Source organism: Typha latifolia, chromosome 12, assembly GCF_019914945.1.
Source record: "Typha latifolia isolate L0001 chromosome 12, TyphaL0001v2, whole genome shotgun sequence".
Classification (NCBI taxonomy): domain Eukaryota; kingdom Viridiplantae; phylum Streptophyta; class Magnoliopsida; order Poales; family Typhaceae; genus Typha; species Typha latifolia.
In genome coordinates this window covers 6,139,971-6,159,720 of record NC_133097.1, presented here as the reverse complement: position 1 = coordinate 6,159,720, position 19,750 = coordinate 6,139,971, and the positions used below count along the sequence as shown (strand labels likewise).

Here is a 19,750-nt window from a genome sequence, read left to right as displayed (position 1 = left end):
CTATATAGTTTTAATGTGTAGCTCTCTTGCATGCTATCACTGTTGATGCAGTTCCAAATAAACTATCCAAAATTTGGAATGTGGATTCAGTGAGGCCAAGATTTTTCTATCATCATCTATGTCGTCAGGCTCTTTAGTACTTCTGCAAATGATCCCTTGGTTTTCAAATTAAGAAGGGGAAAAAAGAATGAAATTTTATTCAAAGATAGAGGTACTCATAGAAATCTACTTCTAAACTCGTATTCAGCTTAAAAATTTGTTCGAGAATAACCCACTCGCTTAATAATTAAGTCGAGCTAAGATTTGAGCTCAAATGACTCGTATGCAAGACTTGGCTTGCTCTTGTTTGACTATATATATGATAAATTAGATTGATATTGAATGATTAAATCTTTAGTTCCACGAGTTTATTAGTTAAACCACAACCTGTTGAGTTGAACAAGCTCAACGTAGCTTGCCAAGCCAAATGAGCTGAACACAAGATGGCTTCAACTCTTTTCAAGCCTAAGATTTCAGCTCCATTTTTCAACTGCCGAACACGAGCAAGATACAACTTGTTAACACCACTAAACAAAAGGACGCAAAAGAAATTTTCGAATTCAAACCCCAACGCCACTTGTTTTAGCTAGACCATCATTAAGTTAAACATTTCTCTCTCTCAAAAAGAAATAAAAAAAGACCAACAAAATTCGACGAAATGCATGTCAGAGGAGGTTTTCCACAAGATAATAATATAAGAGAATCCAAAAGGAAAAGAAAACATATCAGGGTAGCTTCCAAGATTCGTTCATAGACGAAAGTTAATAGAAACTTTCCACAACATTATCGAATAGAATTTCCTGCACCCTAATAATATATAATGGCAGTGTTTTACAAACTACTCAAAAGTAATAGTCAAAAAAATCTAGAACAAACATCATGTGCCATGGTTTAATAAAACTTATCATCTTAAGAAATAAGATACAGACTAGCCAACCGTACAGTGATCTAGCAACCCAAAAATGATGTGTTGCACATCAGAAACCCATTTCAACAAAACTCAAAGGACAACACACCACAACACTTCTGGAAGAGGGGAAAAGGACTAAAAGACAAATTTTCTCAAGAACTGCATCTCATTAGTGCTTTCTATGACCCTAATAAACACTCCTGTCGATGAAACACAAACTTAAAATACACCACCTCCATCAGGTAAAAAGACCAGAAGCAGCAGATAAGTCTTATTCTGGAATCATCTGTTCATTGTCTGCATCTCCCTCTTCTTCTATCTTAGGCTTTGGAGTTGGGCCAGCCCCAGGAGCCTGCTTCTTCTTGATGCCACTGACAATATCATCAATCCTCAGAAGCATGCCAGCAGCCTCAATAGCTGTCTTAAATGTTTGCGCCTTCACATTATAAGAATCCCAGATCTGAAGCAAGAAGACAGATTTAGATGGACAGACATGGTTGCGCGCGCAGATGTGTGTGTGTGTGTGTGTGTGAGAGAGAGAGAGAGAGAGAGAGAGAGAGAGAGATGATACCTGTCGCTCTTTCATATCCACGATCTTACCAGTGCTCCCATCAATTCCAACCCATGCATTTTCACCATTAGCATGCTAAGAACACCAACAGAACCATTAAGAGAGGATTACAATGGATTATGCAAGAACTTGAGAAAAAATTATGTATATTGAGCACAACTGGCAGCTTTCTTAACACTAATGTGGATGGACAATTAAAAACGTGAAATTAGTTAATGAGTTTATCGAAACTTCAAAAGAGAGATGTTCAGCACTATATCCTACCTTCCCTTGGAGCTGAGTCATTGTTCTAATAACATTCAGACCGCAATTTTGAGCCAAAGTTCGTGGAATAGCTTCAAAAGCTACAGCAGCAGCTTCATATGGCCACTGCAAAAAAATCAAACAGAAAAGCAGATAATGTTGAGGACTAAAGCGGCATTGGCATTCTGTGAAAAAATCAAACAGCAAAAGATGCTCGAAACAACTCAACTCTGTATATGCATACAAAACAAGTGCATGTAACTATTGAAGAAACAAACTTACTCACCTTTTACCTGAAAAAGAAAACTTATTATTACCTTTTCAATGCCTTCAATGGAAGAACTCTTCTGTTTCAATGTTGCAGAAACTGTTAACTCAGTGGCACCGCCCCCCGGAAGAAGCTTCGGGTTCTTTAGTATGTTACGTGCAACAGACATGGCATCCTGTAAAGGCAAGTTAATTTAGACAGCTTTATTGCAAAATAACAGATAATTTTGCAGCAGATTAGCATACCTGCAAGTTTCTTTCCACCTCATTCAAGATATCCTTACTTGCTCCTCTTAAAAGAACAGTGCATGCTTTTGGATCTTTGCAGTCAACAATATAAGCAAAAAATTCATCGCCAAATTTCTTGATCTCAAAGAGTCCAGCTCCTGTTCCAACATCAGATTCTTGCAGTTCTTCTGGCCTATTGACAACTACTGCTCCACAAGCCTTAGCAATCCTGTTATTGTCAGTCTTCCTCAATCTCCTAATAGCACTAACTCCAGCCTTGCTAAAATAATGGCATGCAAGATCACTGAGCCCTTTTTCTGTTATAACCAAGTCAGGCTTGAATTTTAGTATCTGCATACAGAGATTTTGTATATATTCCTCTTCCAGCTTCAGCAGAACTTCCCTGCAAACAGGGCACAGATATGTTTGCTTAATCTACATAACTCCACAGACTAACTGGGACAACACAGTCTTCACGAATTAAGATACTCATACCACTATGCAGGTGACAGTTCAGAACTTCAGATATCAAAATTAAAGATGGATATACATAGTTCAGGTGACTAAGCCCTTATGAGGCTAGCCAGTCTGGTCATGACTGCTATTCTCTAAATAATCAGTTGTTTAAAGCTCTATCAAAATATTACAAGTTTATACCATTCCAAAGATTTTAAGAAATTCCATTTGGCTCTTAGTTATGACAGCCTAAGAAATAAAGATAACTGTACCCCAGGTTCTCATGTAGCCACACATCAAGACTTGAAGAAATTCGGAGAGGGCTGAGTTGTTCAGATGAGCTGAAAATATGAACAAGGTATACCTGCCACCTGGCCTTGTAGGTCTCAAACAGACTTTCAATCTTGTTTTACATTGACTTGGTACATAATTCAGGTAAAGCATCTCTCACATAATTTGATCAAATCCTTTCTACCCAGCCTCAACTTTAAGTTAAACATGGAAAATATGATTATCCTATTTTAACTAACTGTAAAGCTAAATTTTAAGATTTTAAGGATATCTAAGAGAAACTTATTATCACCCAGGTCACTCAATTTATTGAATGGATTGATTAGCCATTTGAAATCAATTAAATAACAGAGAGCATCTCGTATCATTTGAATGTATAAATGATCTTGAAATGACTTTTGAATTAAGAATTATTAGACAATTCCATGCATGTAAATTGTATAGGGGAGAAGAAGTAGTTCCATCAACCTGCGAAATATCGAACAGCACCAGAAATGCTGACACAACATGCCAAACTTCAAGTCTTCCAAAATTTAACTGGCAATTATGGTATATTTCTTGATTAAATGGAAGAGCAATTGCACTAGCCATCAAATGGTCAGAATATCAATAGCAGAATATAAATAGCCAATGGTGAAGTGTTAAGACTAAAGAAAAAGCATATCTCCATAAATGCCATGGAAGCACTGTATTTTGCATTTATCCATATGTAGGTTAACCAAGACATCTAGTTGGTTTTTACTTGCTCAAAAATAAACTGAAGACAGATTAAAGTCTCTAATAAAGATATTAGGTCTAAGATCTTTATAAAGGACCAATAATGATATTTCAACAATGTCCGCAAATCCAGGCAACCTGACATCAAAACCATGCCTATATCTACGAAAGAGAACCAACTCATTGATAGAGTAGAAATACCTTCTAACATTTGCAAGGCAAGTACACAACAAGAGCACTAGATTGTTCATGTAAAAGATTTGCAAAATAAAATTTATGAAGTTCTTACCAATCTTCCTCCCTCACCAACTCAGCATTAGTTTGATTTTCTCCTTTCTTATACTCAAGGGGACAGTCAAGGAGAATGATGCGTGGATTCAGTATCTTTCTCCTCATCTTTCCAGGGGCGACAACATCCTTATTAATCATGACTCCTTTCAGAACTTTTGAGTCCTCCAATTGGCCACCAGGAATCTTCTCAACTTTAATATACTTCTTGATGTCAACTTCATGTACCCCTTGCCTGTCAACACCCACTATTGTGGTGGCATCAATGGCAAGATCCTGGAAACAGTAAAACAGGGATTGTTAGATAGTAACATCAGAAAACCAAAGAGTAAAGCATGCTTTTACATCAAAAGATATAAAGAATTAAATGGGACGAGTATAAGGCATCGCCAAGGAATTTCTTCACTTGTAAGATGCATCAACATGACAGTAGTGTTACTGAAATAGCAGGAACATCAAATTTTGCAGTATCCTATTTTAATTTCAAACATCTGAAAAATGTATATATTGCATCATCATTATTGCAGAATAAAAGCTGACTGGTCATATCCACCTTTCGTTGGAGATACAATCATCAAATGATCTAAAATTACTAAACCAGAGACATAGTCAACTGTGGGATAATTGACCAAGCACAAATTGTGTAATTTGCTAGTTGGGCAAGAACAAGTATTTTATATAATTGTATGTACGTCTTCATTGTGTATATGAGTCTACGTAGAGTCAAATACGTTAATCTGTAAACAACATTTGCCAGCACAAATAAGTGATGCATATTCATATTTCACTTTTCAATGAAATTTGTGAAAATTCTTCGATTCCCTTCATTTTTTGTTCCTTTTCATATAGAATTCTTTTGTTTCATTGTTTCATGACTTATCTAAAGCAAGCGTCCAAATCTATAGCCAGCAGACCAAAAGACAAGGACCATTTAGTGCGTAGGTAGGCGTCTAGAAGTCCACGTCAAATCCACCAATTGGATAACATCTACAATTATTGAAAGATGTCTTACATAGGAAAGTTTTGCATAAAACAAAACTCTCTAGAACATTCCCTTGTCTTCCTACTTTTCCACCTTTTCATTGTTCCTGTTCACTTTCAAACATAATACTGAATCATCTATACCAAGTTACTAGGAAACCAAATTCAGTCTGCAGACCACATATAACTTCTGTCAAAGTTAAAGTGTCGCCTGGATCTTTTGATGTTGACCAGCACACATTTTGCACCCCAAGTAGAGAACCACGACATTGCCGCAATTTAAAAGTGTGCGCAGGGAGTGAGGGGAGAAGTGCGGCATGGCAACAAAAGATAGCAGAGAATGACATGAAGGGACAAAGGATAATGGAGATGGCAGCTAACGTCAGAGTGTAGGGCTGGATAGGTTGAATTGGGAAGCAATATCTTGGGACAGACAGAGATGAATGCTATCATTACTTCTATGAGAAGTATCATTACTACATTTATTATAGGCATATTCAATGCTTCAATTTCTATTCATGAACTTTCTTCACACTGTAACAATTTAATCTGCCTACTGGAAATGTTCATAAAAGAGAGATGTAGGAAAACCAATTGAAGTCTAAGTTATCAAATGGCAAAGAAAATCAAGGGTTTAGCTTTGGTTTCAGAGAAGGACCAGATGGAAATGGACTTGAAAATGAATAAGGTAAAATAGTAAAGAAGAAGATCGTACTATATTTGTAAAGAAAATTAATATTAATAATACAAAGTTCATTCGTAGTGACACAAAGATCAAAAGGAAGGGGAATCATTTCTTTTGTTGGGTCTACTCAGACGAGTTGTCCTTGATTTAAAACAGAGCAGACTGCAAGCCAAACACTCCAGAAAGGGCTTATTTTATGTTGGCTTCTGATATGGCGAGAAAGGCATTGAGTATGTTTTACATTGACAGGGTTAAGATGCTGCAACGTGTAAGTCATGAAACTTAGGGATGTTTTCAGGTCTGAAAGTGAATGATAGGGTAGTTCATGGTCACAAAATAGAATAAATTGTAACCTAAGGACAAATATTCCAGGATAAAGAAAACGCCAACCAGAAATTACATAAAGAAATATAATGAGAACTATGAAAAAATATTCCTCTAAAAGCCTACAAAGATGCGTCACTAAGGAGAAAACATTCCAAGAGAGATCTTTTCCAACAAAATCTCAGTTCATATGAAACATTCTCAAGAAGAAATTTGGATTCATAATTCCAAAGATGATATACTCACAGCAATCAGGTCACCAAATTGTCCAGTAAATTTTGTACCTATACAACTTTTGACCAGGCTCAGCATTGTGGAACCTGCAAAATAAAATTAATATAAAATGATAGATATGATTAAAAAAATTATGAGTCCAGTAAACAAAACTGAATTTGAGTTCATTCTACACATCACAAAATAAAGAATGCAAGATCTGAATAAACGTAAAAAATGAAAACATTTTAAATAAGCATGACTTGGGATATAAGAGAGTTGTCTTAGAGATTTAAAATCTCTAGATCTAGGACTTACGATCATTCACATCAATCGGCATTGCAATCTTGTCAAGAACAGCAATAGCATCCTCAAGAGCTTTATTATATGCTGAGAAGGCATAATAAACATTCTTAAAATGGATAAAATAATGCATTAGAGCACAGAAAGAGACTGCTCCTTTCAGTGAGTAAACAGAAATTACCCCGGCAGATTACTGTAGGATGGTAGTTCTTGTCAATGAACGCTTCCGCAACATGAAGCATCTCACCAGCTTCAATAAAATTCATAGAAAAAAATCAAAATTATGTCTATTAAAATCTACTCTGACATTCAGTTTTCACCAGACGGTGAGCAGACATTTAAAGAAGAGTAGCTGAAGAAGAAAGAAAATATAAATTAACTACATATTCTGAACTCAGAACCATAAAGAAATAAGGGAACATCTAAATTTAAAGATATATATAACATTTTGCACAGCCCCACAAATTAGTAACCCCAACCTTGATTAATATTGATCAATGATCATAAACAATTAAGCATCTGCTGCGCATATATAATGGCCGGTTTAAAAGAGAACAGACATAAAGCACAGTGTTGCACTAAAATAATGTCTATAATATATACATTAATACAAAAACCATTAAGTTGTTAGTATAATGCTTCATCATAACAAGATATGTGTCGGAAAAAATTACATACCAAGAACGATAACAGAAGTTGTGCCATCCCCGACCTCTTCATCCTGTGTTCGGCTGAGTTCAATCATAGACTGAAAGATCACATGCAAAAGTAAGGTGTCAACACAAGAAGATTCAGAAAAGTTTACTACAGCACTGGTGCAATATTTCAATGGTAGAGAACTTCATATTGCTAGTTACAGCAAGCAGCACTTAACCTCACATCATGACAAGAATCAAATAATGCAAAACTCTACACATAACATACCTTAGCAGCAGGATGAGCAAGATCCAACTCACGTAGTATAGCATTTCCATCATTAGTGACAACAATACCTGTTGGACCAACAAAATTATTTGAGGCAAGCAAGGGCAAAGTAAGAAAATTAATGTGAAACAAAACATAGTCCAGTAATATTATATTAATTGTACATTCTCTTTCCATCTATCCTTTAGATACTGAAAACAAAAGCAGAAACACGTGCCAAGGCTCAGTACAGGTGGAGATATTATAAATTTATAATAAATTCAACTAAGATTGAAAGAGGAATGTATATTTAAAATTTGGAAGCTTTAAAAATTTTAGTGAGACACAGAATATGAGAAGTAAGAATTATTATCTAAGTTCAACACTGTACTTTTTCTATGAACAAGGAATATGACACTACAAAACATGCCCCATTATAAGCCTCTTAAGAAAGGCAGGATTCAAAAGTCAAGAACACCTCATGAAACAATTAAAGCAGAAAATAACAATTCCTGCCAACCTAATTTTAAACCTCCATAGAACTGTAACAAGTCTTGCCAAAGGAAGGTAAAGGTGCTTGACATGGAATCTACAACATAAGTTGGAGGGTACAACTACCCACTCCAATGCTGCAGATTAAGCTCATGGACCCTATCTGCAACCTTCATGATTTTCAAGGACAGAAAAAAAACCCAGAAGAATGAGAGAGATGCAACTTTAGGTGAAGGAATTTTTCATGTGAAGGTCATATACAAGTCAGCCAAATTAAATACCCACATTATAGATGAATATGTATGAAAGTTGGAAAGCTTCTGCTGTCCAATAGGCAACCCACACTTTCCCCCAAATAATTCACTCCACTTGAGTAATTCATATCAGTTATGATCTGCTACTGATTGCATGGTATGTTTTCTATTCATGTTACCATGATCAGTCATTTCTCTCATATTCCGAGTTTCTAAAAGAGAGGAAAGTAGGGGGGTTCTCGAGTTGACGACCAAAATCCAGAAGTAAGAATATTGGACCAAGATGTAGCTCCCTTAGAAAAAGGCAAAGCAGCAAACTATTGCATACATCATTGGCACGACAAGAGAAAATAAATGGTGGATAGGAGATGGAGCACTCTTGCAGCTTGTTTGCCGAGGTAATAGTATAAAAAGCAATTGAAACATTTCTAATAGTGTCTCAGGATATTAATTTAAAGCACCATTAACTCATGAAGAAAGCAATATAAGCAAATGCAAGATTGAAGCTAATTTTTCAATGCCATTACTATGGTTGTACAACACTATATCGACACCAAATTATACAAATATATGGACAATGAGAGGTCTAATATGCACCTCCTGCAGCATCCAGCAGCATCTTCAACATAGATCGAGGACCCAAAGTAGTACGTATGATGTCAGCCACTGCCTGTAACCAATACGTATGATAAGCAAGGTTAATTACAAATGCCATCTTGCAACGACAAAAGCAATTCAAGGTGTCTAAAGCTCAAATTCATGAAAACAAGATTTACCGATGAATATATTCAGTTTAAAATGCATTAGCATCAAAGGGTATGAAGATAAAGCTAAGAAATTTTGAGTGAAGAGGAGAACAATCCGGGTGCATATGCATTCAATATTCCACAGTACTTAAATTGGTAAGTATACAAAGTGCAAGTTGGAAATCAAAGAAATAGAAAATCTTGAAGCAGAACATTGAAAACAGACAATTCTCTCTATACAAGGACTCTTCTCTGTATGTTTAGCAATAGCTTTGTTTAGAAAAATTGTAAATACTTGGATCCAATGTCCCATGCAGGTAAGCCCTATGCGTGGTGGCGTAGCGACCAAAGAGTCACAGCTATATGTGTCCGCCCATGCAGGCCACTTTAAAAAGAGTGCGACTTTTAGTGTAGGTTAGATGTTTCAGAGACCTTTTATCCAGATTTCTCCGATGATGATCAGTCTAGTGGGAGACTTTGAGTAGCACTCTATGTAGAGATAAGCACTTAGTCTGATCTAACAATTATATTGTTTTGATCTATTTTAATCTTCTATCTTGCTGTTTTTCAAGGTAGCATGTGACCTGCAATATTCATAAATGGATCAAATTTGATGTATAAATTTCTGCATCCCTTCAACATGATTCTGGCGTATATTTTAAGGAACCCCTGCCCTCATTCATTGCGTACACATAAAAAGAAGACAATGAAAAATATTATTGTGCTTAATTTGTACACTATAGCCTTTTTTTTATTTGTCCTCTATATACTGTCTTTTCTTCCCTTCAAAACCTTGCATTTTTATATGACGGTTAAAACTTAAAAGACAGCATAACGTCAACCGCAGATGAGAATCTACGAAGAGAAATTTTTTTTTAAAGCTTGAATCATAGTTATATCTGCTATTATCAGCAAAAGGTCTCCCCACTGATTGAAAAATAAGATCCCTTAAATGCTATATCAGATGGAAAAAGGGGCACGGCGCAAACCTTAGCAGCTTGGATGTTGGCATGATGCACCTTACTGCCAGATTCTCGCTTCAAAGAATCCTCTGCTCAAGAGAAACAGCAAAGACATTAGAGTAAGCCATTGATACTCGACGAATCTTTAATGAACTTGGATGAGACAAAGCAATCACAGATGCTTCTAGCGACAGATCCCATGTGATCTTTCTACTCCGGAGACTCAAAAATTATTACGTATTTGTAAAGCCCCCCCCCGATCGGGAGGCGAAACCATGGAGCAATCGTTGCAAAGCAAGAGACGTTGAGATTTATACAAAACCCTAGTCTCCGGAGTTGGCGAGCGTCCCAATGACTCACCGCCCAACCGGGACTACGGAAACCCTAGCTAGATCTAATGCATGAACTGCTAAGGAGAGAAGGCGAGAGGATCTTACTGAGAACGAGGACTGGGGACTGCATCGTTGCGGCTGGCTCTAGAGAGAGAGAGGGAGAGAGGAGAGGAGAGGAGAGGCGCCGCAAAGGAGTTTCTCACGGTTCGTTTGCAGGGGTTTTGCGAGACGAGACTTCTCGAGAGTTGTATATGGCACGTGATTCGCACGAGTATGAGCAGAGGAGATTAAAGTGGCAATTTGTTTTTTATTTTATTTTATTTTATACTTTTTTTGATCGTTTTATAAAAAGATTTTAGGTCTTATATGTTTGCTTTAGAAATAGTAATATTCATATTTGTTTTTTTAAGCTTATCTAACCTTAAATCATGTTTAGTTAAGTAATTCATTTATAATCTAATTACATCATCAATGATATGATTAATTAACCCATGTAATATGTTTAAATCTAACTCCTGGTGCCAATTTAAAATGATATTGTGATAAAAGAGTTAATTAGACAAATTAAAATATAATTGCCATATGAAAATATTTCATAAACATTAAAATGACTTTTTTAAAATGACTATTTTACCCTCAAATAACTTGGCCCAATCCATAACTTAAGACTAGTCGGTAAGTAAATAAAAATTTAATCCACCATGTAATTATCAATTCCCTCTAGTAACTGCTTTTGGTTTGAGGCTAAGTTTCGAACTTGATTAGTGAACTCTAATTTTTAGTCTTGATTTCGATATTCGGAACTAATCTAAAAAAAATATGGTATTTGATTGTGAATAGGCTAATTTGTAATTACGATTTTTGATGTGATATAAAAAAAATAAAAAATATATTAATTTGAAGAAAAATAAATAATATATAAAATTAATAGACCAAAATCTCTTTTGAGTTTAATGATAAAAGTGGTAGATTTAAATCATGCTAATACAACTCGGTCGGATTGGATCCACTCACGGCATTGGGTTTATTGGGATGAGCCTATTTATTTAGTTTATATTTGCTTGAGAAAATAAGGCATTTTGCCGAGGGCGTTTGAACGTTAGGGACCCTATTCCAACGCGTTCGTTCGAACGCCTACACGCATTCACAAAGACATAAAACCGAATTTACGCGTTCATATATGATCAGACATATTTTAGGAATTTATTTTACTTGTTTAAGTCAAAAGGGTAAGCATCTATAAATATGTGGAGGAAACCCTAATTAAAGTTTATCTAATAATTACATTGGTATCTTGACCATATCTCTTAGCGTCATTCCCTACCTCCTTTCTTCTAATTCCCCTAACTTCTCCCCTTCATTCCAAAAGAGTTCTCCTACCAGCTATCTAGTCATTGAAGGACTAACAAGCTAGGGTTCATCCAACCTTTCGTCGTTGTTTTCATTCCAAAAGAGAATTTCTCCTACCACCTATTTAGCCATTGAAGGGCTAACAAGCTAGGGTTCATCCGACCTTCAGTCACTGTTTTCATTCCAAAAGAGAAGTTCTCCTACCACCTATCTAGCCATTGAAGGGCTAATAAGCTAGGGTTCATCCGACCTTCGGTCACTGTTTTCATTTCAAAAGAAAAATTCTCATACCACCTATCTAGCCATTAAAAGGCTAACAAGCTATGGTTCATCCGACTTTCGGTCACTGTTCGAATGATATTTCAAGATCTAACTATCTAAATCATGATATCTTGGATTCGTTGAAAAGCTCTCTTCAAGAGCAACAACATATCTAATTTTTAGTTAAGATCTAATGGCTAGATCCTTCGAAATTTTCTTCGAAAATTATGTCCTCAAATCTATCCAGAATCGCTACGAATCAGATCAAGCCGGTTCGTAACACATGCAAATAGTAGAATTAGAATCAAATTAAATTTGTATTAGATTTTTTTATTTGTTGAAGAATAATCTTGGTTAATAATAAAAAAGAAGATAAAAAATTGTTGGTCATTACCATCAACTCAAAGAAAACAAGTAAAAGGAAAACAATTATATGAATTAGGTATGGCAATCCATGTTGGATTGGATATTATTGGTGCACAACTTGAGAAAACCCTAACCCTAGCTAGATATTTTTCAGTAGCTTTTACAAAATAGGAAAGAACAAAATAAGATATCATCTTAACCCACCCTTATCTTACCTCACCCATACCTTCCACGAGGCCAATCGTGTGGTTCTCCTTTAATCTCCATTTTACCCCTCCCCTCTCTCTCTAATCCCCCTCATTCCATTCCCCCTCCTTATCTCCAGTCTTCCGGATAGGACTATATTAGTAGTAGCCTAACTCAATCGGAATAAGATAACCCAAACTCTCTTCTCTTCTCTTCTCTTCTCTCCTCTCCTCCTCTCCTTATCCGCATCAGCCTCGTTTCTCTTCTCGAGGCCGGCAAGGGACGAGGAGTTCCTATTCCTATTCCCCGTTCCAAACTCCCGCGAAGAACGCTTCTTTTGACTCTCCATGCCGACCGACCAAGCCACCGGCAGCGAGGAGAAGGAGGTGCTGGAGGTCGTGGCTGCCGAGGGCGGAGATGGCCCTGGGAGCTCGAAAGGGGATTTGGGTCAAGAACCAATTGTGGAAAAGAGCTCGAAAGAAGGGGTTTTGGGGGCTGAGGAGAATGGAGCGATAGAGAATTCGGTTCCGGGGGAAGATAGTGAGGAGAGCCCTGTTAAGGGCGAAGTTGTTGTTGATGGAGATATGGAGAAGGCGGATGGTGGAGAGGGAGTTGAGACCTCGAAAGGGGTTTTGGGTGAGAACCCGATCCCTGAGGAGAGCTCTAGAGATGGAATTTTGGGTGTGGAGGAGAACGGAGCTGTTGAGAATTCGGTTAAGGAATACGATGTCGAGGAGAAGCCAGTTGGCGATGATGTTGTCGATTCTTCGAGTCCCGAGGTTGGAGCTGGTAATGGGAAATCTAACGGGGTTTTGGTCGAAGAACCAATTCGAGAAGGGAGCTCTAAAGATGGGGACTTGGGGATTCAGGAGAATGGTGCCGTGGGGGATTCAGTTCCTGGAGGTGGCGCTGAGGAGAAGCCAGTAAAGGATGAGGTTTTTGTTGATGCGGCTGAACATATCGATTCCTTGGATTCCGAGGTCGGAGCCGCGGATGTGGTCGAGAAAGAAGACGACATCCTTGACGCTGGAGATGAGAAAGATGCGAAGTTGGTTAGTGGATTGGAAGGAAAAGCAACCCCTGCTAGTGAGAAGGTAGTGGGCTCCAATTTTGTCGAGGCTGAACCAGCTGTTGCCGCTGGTGCTGCTGAGAAAGAGGAAGATGGTGCCACTGGTGACGCCAATTCAGACGAAAAAGATGAAGAGCCGGAGATTTTTAAGCCTGTGGATGCTGGAGCTGATGTCGCTGAAGAGGTGAAGACTGTTTCGGAGTCAAACGTCGTAGCTGTAAGTACTCTTTCTTTTGAAACTGTAGAAATAAATGTGTCTTCTGAATCAAATGTTAGTAATAGTGAGGTCTATGCTATTTGGGGATCTAATACTGATGCAAATTCCATTTAAAAGATTGGTAGTGTAAATGGTTTTGAGCCTACTGCTGATGCTGGGAAATCTGAAAAAGATGAGGCTTTGGAGGAAAGTTCTGAATTTGTGGGTAGGGAAATGGCTGAGGGTTCTCCAGACAATCTTGGTTCTCTGAATTTGGGAGAGGATGCTGATGGAAGTATTGTCCAAAAAGAGGAACTTGAGGGTGAGGTAGAAAGAAAAGAATCGAACAATGATGCAGGTGATGGTGAGGTGGACTCAGCCCGAGAGGAGGTATCTTTACCTCCCCCGGGTGAGGAGTCCATGAAGGTTGAGACAAAAAGTGAGCCTGTGGAAGACTCAGCTGTGTCGGGAGGTGGAGGTGGCCAAGAAAAAACTGCAGAAAGCTCATCAGGCACTTCCTTTGTCGAACAGGAAGAACAACATGGTGTTGATGTCTCTCTCGAGGGTTATGATGATGAAGACACCAGTGATACTGATGCAGATGAAGATGATGAAGATTTAATTTCCGACAGACCAGCAAGAGTCGCAATTTTGGAGAGCTCTGAAGCTGCAAAACAGATCATGAAAGAATTGGAGGAAGGCTCTTCCAGTGCAAGCACTCGCTCAGGTTTGGATAGCTCAAGGGATTACTCACAGATAGATGGGCAAATTGTGATGGATTCAGATGAAGAGTTGGATGACAATGAGGATGGTGATGAGAAGGAAGTGTTTGACTCAGCTGCATTGGCTGCACTACTAAAAGCAGCAACCGGCTCTTCATCTGATGGGGGTATTACTCTTACTTCTCAAGATGGTTCTAGGATTTTCTCCGTCAACCGTCCAGCTGGTCTTGGTTCTTCGGGCCCATCTCTAAGGCCCGCTCCTCACCGGTCTGTGCAGCCAAACCTCTTTGCTCCTTCTGAATTGGCAGTAGTGTCTGACTCTGCAAATGACATGACTGATGAAGAAAAGAAGTTGCATGAGAAGGTTGAACAGATAAGAGTGAAGTTCCTGCGCCTTGTCTACAGGTTGGGGCATTCTCCTGAAGACACTGTGGCAGCACAAGTACTTTACCGTTTGAGTCTTGCTGAAGGCATCCGACGGGGAAGGCAAATGAATCGAGCTTTCAGTCTTGAGAATGCTAGGAAGAAGGCTGTGCAGCTTGAATCGGAGGGGAAAGAGGATTTGAACTTCGCCTGTAACATATTGGTGCTGGGGAAGACTGGAGTTGGCAAGAGCGCTACGATAAATTCTGTCTTTGGTGAGGAGAAATCACAAACCAATGCTTTTGAACCAGCCACAGCTTCTGTAAGAGAGATTGTTGGGAATGTAGATGGTGTTAAGATCCGTATTATTGACACTCCAGGCCTTAGGGCTTCTGTGATGGACCAAGCATCAAATAGGAGGATCCTATCGACTGTGAAGAAGTATACCAAGAGATGTCCTCCCGATATTGTTCTGTATGTGGATCGCATGGATACCCAGACTCGCGATCTTAATGATTTGCCTCTGTTGAGAACCATTACCAGTACTTTGGGTTCATCCATATGGTTCAATGCAATTGTTGCTCTGACACATGCTGCTTCTGCTCCTCCAGATGGACCAAATGGTTCTCCTCTCAGTTATGAGGTTTTTGTAGCGCAAAGGTCTCATGTTGTTCAGCAGGCTATTCGACAAGCTGCTGGCGATATGCGCCTGATGAATCCAGTGGCTCTCGTTGAGAATCATCCTTCATGTAGAAGGAATAGAGAAGGTCAAAGGGTGCTTCCCAATGGCCTAAGTTGGAGACATCAGATGCTGCTCTTATGCTACTCTTCAAAGATACTATCTGAAGCCAATTCTCTTTTAAAGCTTCAAGATCCTGCTCCTGGAAAGCTATTTGGATTCCGTTTCCGTTCTCCGCCACTTCCTTTCTTGCTGTCTTCTCTTTTACAGTCGAGAGCACACCCTAAACTTTCTACTGATCAGGGTGGTGAGAATGGAGATTCTGATATTGACCTTGATGACTTTTCTGATGCTGATCAAGAGGAAGAAGAAGATGAATATGATCAACTTCCACCTTTTAAGCCCCTGAAGAAATCTCAGATTGCCAAGCTAACGAAGGAGCAAAAGAGGGCCTATCTTGATGAATATGATTACCGAGTCAAGCTTCTTCAGAAGAAACAATGGAAAGAAGAACTTAAAAGACTAAGGGAGATGAAGAAGAGGGGGAAGACTAACCAAGATGCTTTTGGATATGGTGATATGGCTGAAGAGTATGATCAGGACAATGCTCCTGCAGCTGTACCAGTTCCCTTGCCTGATATGGTATTGCCTCCTTCATTTGACTGCGATGCTCCCACTTATCGATATCGTTTTCTGGAACCAACTTCTCAACTTCTGGCTCGGCCTGTTCTTGATACACATGGATGGGATCATGACTGTGGTTATGACGGTGTCAGCCTTGAAGAGAGCCTTGCAGTGGCCGGTCAATTTCCTGCTGCTGTAACAGTTCAAGTCACCAAGGATAAGAAGGAATTCAGCATACATTTGGAATCGTCAGTTTCAGCTAAGCATGGTGAAAATGGTTCCTCACTTGCTGGTTTTGACATCCAAACTGTTGGGAAGCAGCTTGCTTACATACTCCGAGGTGAGACCAAATTCAAGAACTTGAAGAAGAATAGGACTACAGGAGGTGTCTCTGTAACCTTCTTGGGGGACATCATGGCAACTGGAATGAAGCTCGAGGACCAAGTAAATGTTGGTAAGAGGATGACACTGGTAGCAAGCACTGGTGCCATTCGAGCTCAAGGAGATACTGCATATGGAGCCAACTTGGAGGCGCGCTTGAAGGACAAGGATTTTCCGATTGGCCAAGCGCTTTCAACATTAGGGTTGTCTTTGATGAGTTGGCGTGGGGATCTTGCTCTGGGAGCAAATCTGCAGTCTCAATTCTCCATTGGAAGGAGTTCAAAAATGGCGGTTCGTGTTGGGCTGAATAACAAGCTCAGTGGACAGATAACTGTTAGGACAAGCACCTCAGAACAGATCCAACTGGCGTTATTGGGTATCCTTCCAATTGCTATCTCAATGTTCAAAAGTGTGCTTCCTGGTGGTGAGTCTTTTGCTTATTAGTTATTCTTGAAGAGCAGAAAATTCTGAGTTTCCTAAAGGTTGAGCGTTACCCATTAGTGGTATTTCAGATTATATAGACGGAGTAGAATCTCTGAATTTTAGTTTGAACTTCTGTATTTCCTGCAGTTAGTTTCGTATAATTTTCTGATCAAGAGAGTTGTGAAAGTGAGTCAGAACCATAGCGGCAGTATTTGTATTAGATTTGGTTCAGATTCTATGTAGTTGCTATGTTATCTCTTTCAAATAAAACTAATGCCTTCTATTCTATTATGTTTTCTGACTGCTGATGGCAGTGGTTTGTGATTGTTATTTTATCAGAATAGTATTACCTTCAAAGTGATAATTTCTCTTTGATATAAGTGATCATACAATTGTAGTAGTTGGATTTCTTTAGTTTGGCGAGAAACAATCTTGAAAAGTCACTTGTTAGCTTTGATCAACTGTTAAGAATATTAGTTTATGGGCTCATATAGATTTACAATAACATAAATTACATATTGATAGTTCTATGTTCAATCAATTTAATCTGAGACCTGATTTCTCTGTCATTATTGCCATTTTTTTTCATCCCTGCAATGCATGATGTCCTATCAAGAGTGAAATTATTCTCCAACATCAGATAGCTGAGTCTCTTGTTTCAGACTATTCCAACATATGGTCGGTTCAAACATAACAAATGCTAATCACAACCCAAGGAACAATTATATTCTGTCATTTCTTTTTGTAGAATAATCATTTTGATACTTCTTGAAGGATACCAAGAATTATAAAATCCACTCGGTTGTCATAATTGAAGTACATTATCCTACATTGAGAACTATATTCCTGAGTTCTACCCAAGAATCTCTCTTATCTAGACTACCAAGAGCTATCTCCTTGGTCACACTTTTTACTTCTTTTACTATTCCCCTTGTTGCTTATTTGTTGATTCTGTTCCTGGCTCTTCTTATGTTATTGTCAAGGCATGCTGTCTATGTTGAAAAAAAAGTTCCTCAATGTTAGCTTCACATCTCTGAACAAAATGATCCCAGGTTTCTTCTTTCATCCAACTGAAGAATCATGGGTTTGATCAAATTCACTTAATAGTTTGTTTGATCTCTGATAGGAACAGAAGGTAGGCTCCTCATATGTATGGACACTATAGAACCTATTAAAGCTCATCTATTTCTTTTGGGCCTTAAACTGCTTCTAAAAACAGTTGGGCTGTTCACTTTGTTGAATAAATTTTATATCAGTTTAGCTATGCTCAATTTTGAAACTTACATAAGAATATATATAAAAAAAATTATACCAATATAATTTATTATGGTGTTTAGTTATAAACTAGTATAGTGGTATAATTATTATACTTGATGTGACATAAAATGTAGAGATATTTTGACAAATAAGAGTGTAGAGAGAAGAGCAAAAGGAAAGAGGAAAAAGAGATTAAAATTAAAATTGATTGAAGTGATATATGTTTAAGGATAAATATAGTAATTAAGAAATATAAAATTATTAGATGAAAGAGGAGAGGAGAGAGAAGCATATATTAGTAAATTAGTATTCGGATAAGTGATTGTTTGCCTACTATTCTGGTATAAAAAGATGAATACGAGAATAACTTTCTTTTCTTATTCTACAAGTGAACTAACCGTTGGGATTACGACAACAAGAACAAGAACAATAACAATAACAACAGCGATGCCAAATGCCACAATTCAGATTTGGTATTCAGATTTGGTGATCTTGTTTGGATCTGCTTTAATCTCCTCTATATGCTCCTGTGCATGATTTACTGGCCAAATTCTTTTTACCTATCTAGATCTAAATGCCAGGAGAACCATGCAGCCAGAATGTTTGCATTACCAACATAACATATCCTCTACGAGTGAAACGAAAACTAGCATTAATTCGTAATACCATCTGGCATGATGTATTAATCTACAAAAGGGGAGTTGCTTAGAGAATATTTATGTCCAAAACTCATCAAACTTGAAATGGGAAAGGATGAACCTTGAAATATGGAACTTTGACATAAATTATTAATTCTCAGCTGCAGTAAATGTAGTCTTCATATCGAAAACATGTAATCATATATGATTTTGGAATTGTAGGTAATTAATTTATTTTTCTGATTTCAAGCTCTTTGCTGTGGAAATCAAATTCCCAGTCTTTTGCACCGGAATATATCATTTTGATTTTATTATCGTTTATATCCTATTTTATGAAAATTTATCATTTAAATCCTGCATTTTAGATTTAATTATAAAAAAAATATCCTAACGCTAGTTTTTTTTTATAAAAATTCATATACGTTAATTAATTTAACTGTAGGCGTAGCATAATCAAAATTTCCTTGCTGTAGTAAAAAAAAGGATTAAAAAAAGGGGGAACTCTGGTTATTTTTTATGAGGGGTAATCTAGGTAATTAATTTTTTTAAGATTTTAAATTAATATAATAATTTTCTTTTCGTTACAGCTGTTATGTTAAAATTAACTCAGCGTGGTTTTTTTAAGATTAAACCCATAATACAAGGATATTAATAAGATAAAATATAAAGAGAAATTTGTATATTACACCTTATAAAACTTTATAAGGTAATTGTGATTTACACCTTATATTTTTACTATTTATATATCAGATTATTTGATTCAGTACATATATATAGAAAACACCTTAGATTAGAAATATTTTATTTTTAAGATGACTAAAATAATTAAAATGCTCTTAGTATAACTTGGTTGAAAATATTTTTATAATTTTTTTTAATATAACTAACTTAACTTAAAATTTTAGTTAAGTTTATGATGTTTTCTTTCGTATTCGCTAAAAATATAGAACTCGATTTATAAATAATAAAAATATAAGATATAAAATGTAAAATATAATTTTATTAAAAGACAGAGAATTATATATAAATT

General features: G+C 37.3%; 2 protein-coding genes across 2 annotated transcripts; one reads left to right on the top strand and one right to left on the bottom strand.

The window, feature by feature from the left end:
• Positions 1-822: 822 nt before the first annotated feature.
• LOC140798600 (T-complex protein 1 subunit gamma) lies at positions 823-10,462 on the bottom strand. Its single transcript, XM_073152494.1, has 14 exons — positions 10,311-10,462; positions 9,901-9,962; positions 8,763-8,835; positions 7,441-7,508; positions 7,195-7,264; positions 6,698-6,766; positions 6,532-6,603; positions 6,247-6,320; positions 4,012-4,286; positions 2,277-2,661; positions 2,081-2,206; positions 1,785-1,889; positions 1,521-1,595; positions 823-1,409 (listed from the first exon to the last, which is right to left on the bottom strand). Exons 1-14 carry the CDS (start codon positions 10,333-10,335, stop codon positions 1,221-1,223), a joined length of 1,668 nt encoding a protein of 555 aa, XP_073008595.1. The 5' UTR covers positions 10,336-10,462; the 3' UTR covers positions 823-1,220.
• Positions 10,463-12,499: 2,037 nt separating this feature from the next.
• Positions 12,500-17,111, top strand: LOC140798741 (translocase of chloroplast 101, chloroplastic-like). The gene is made up of 2 exons (XM_073152765.1): positions 12,500-13,654; positions 13,772-17,111. Exons 1-2 carry the CDS (start codon positions 12,716-12,718, stop codon positions 16,844-16,846), a joined length of 4,014 nt encoding a protein of 1,337 aa, XP_073008866.1. The 5' UTR covers positions 12,500-12,715; the 3' UTR covers positions 16,847-17,111.
• Positions 17,112-19,750: the final 2,639 nt, after the last annotated feature.

Excerpts from the sequence above, each read along its gene's own strand:
- LOC140798600 (XM_073152494.1), bottom strand. The coding sequence starts at position 10,335 with ATGCAGTCCCCAGTCCTCGTTCTCA. Across the intron at positions 7,265-7,440 it reads TTGCTCATCCTGCTGCTAAG|TCTATGATTGAACTCAGCCG; the intron begins GTATGTTATGTG and ends GTGATCTTTCAG. Across the intron at positions 1,410-1,520 it reads TGGATATGAAAGAGCGACAG|ATCTGGGATTCTTATAATGT; the intron begins GTATCATCTCTC and ends TTCTTGCTTCAG.
- LOC140798741 (XM_073152765.1), top strand. The coding sequence starts at position 12,716 with ATGCCGACCGACCAAGCCACCGGCAGCGAGGAGAAGGAGGTGCTGGAG. Across the intron at positions 13,655-13,771 it reads CGGAGTCAAACGTCGTAGCT|ATTGGTAGTGTAAATGGTTT; the intron begins GTAAGTACTCTT and ends TCCATTTAAAAG.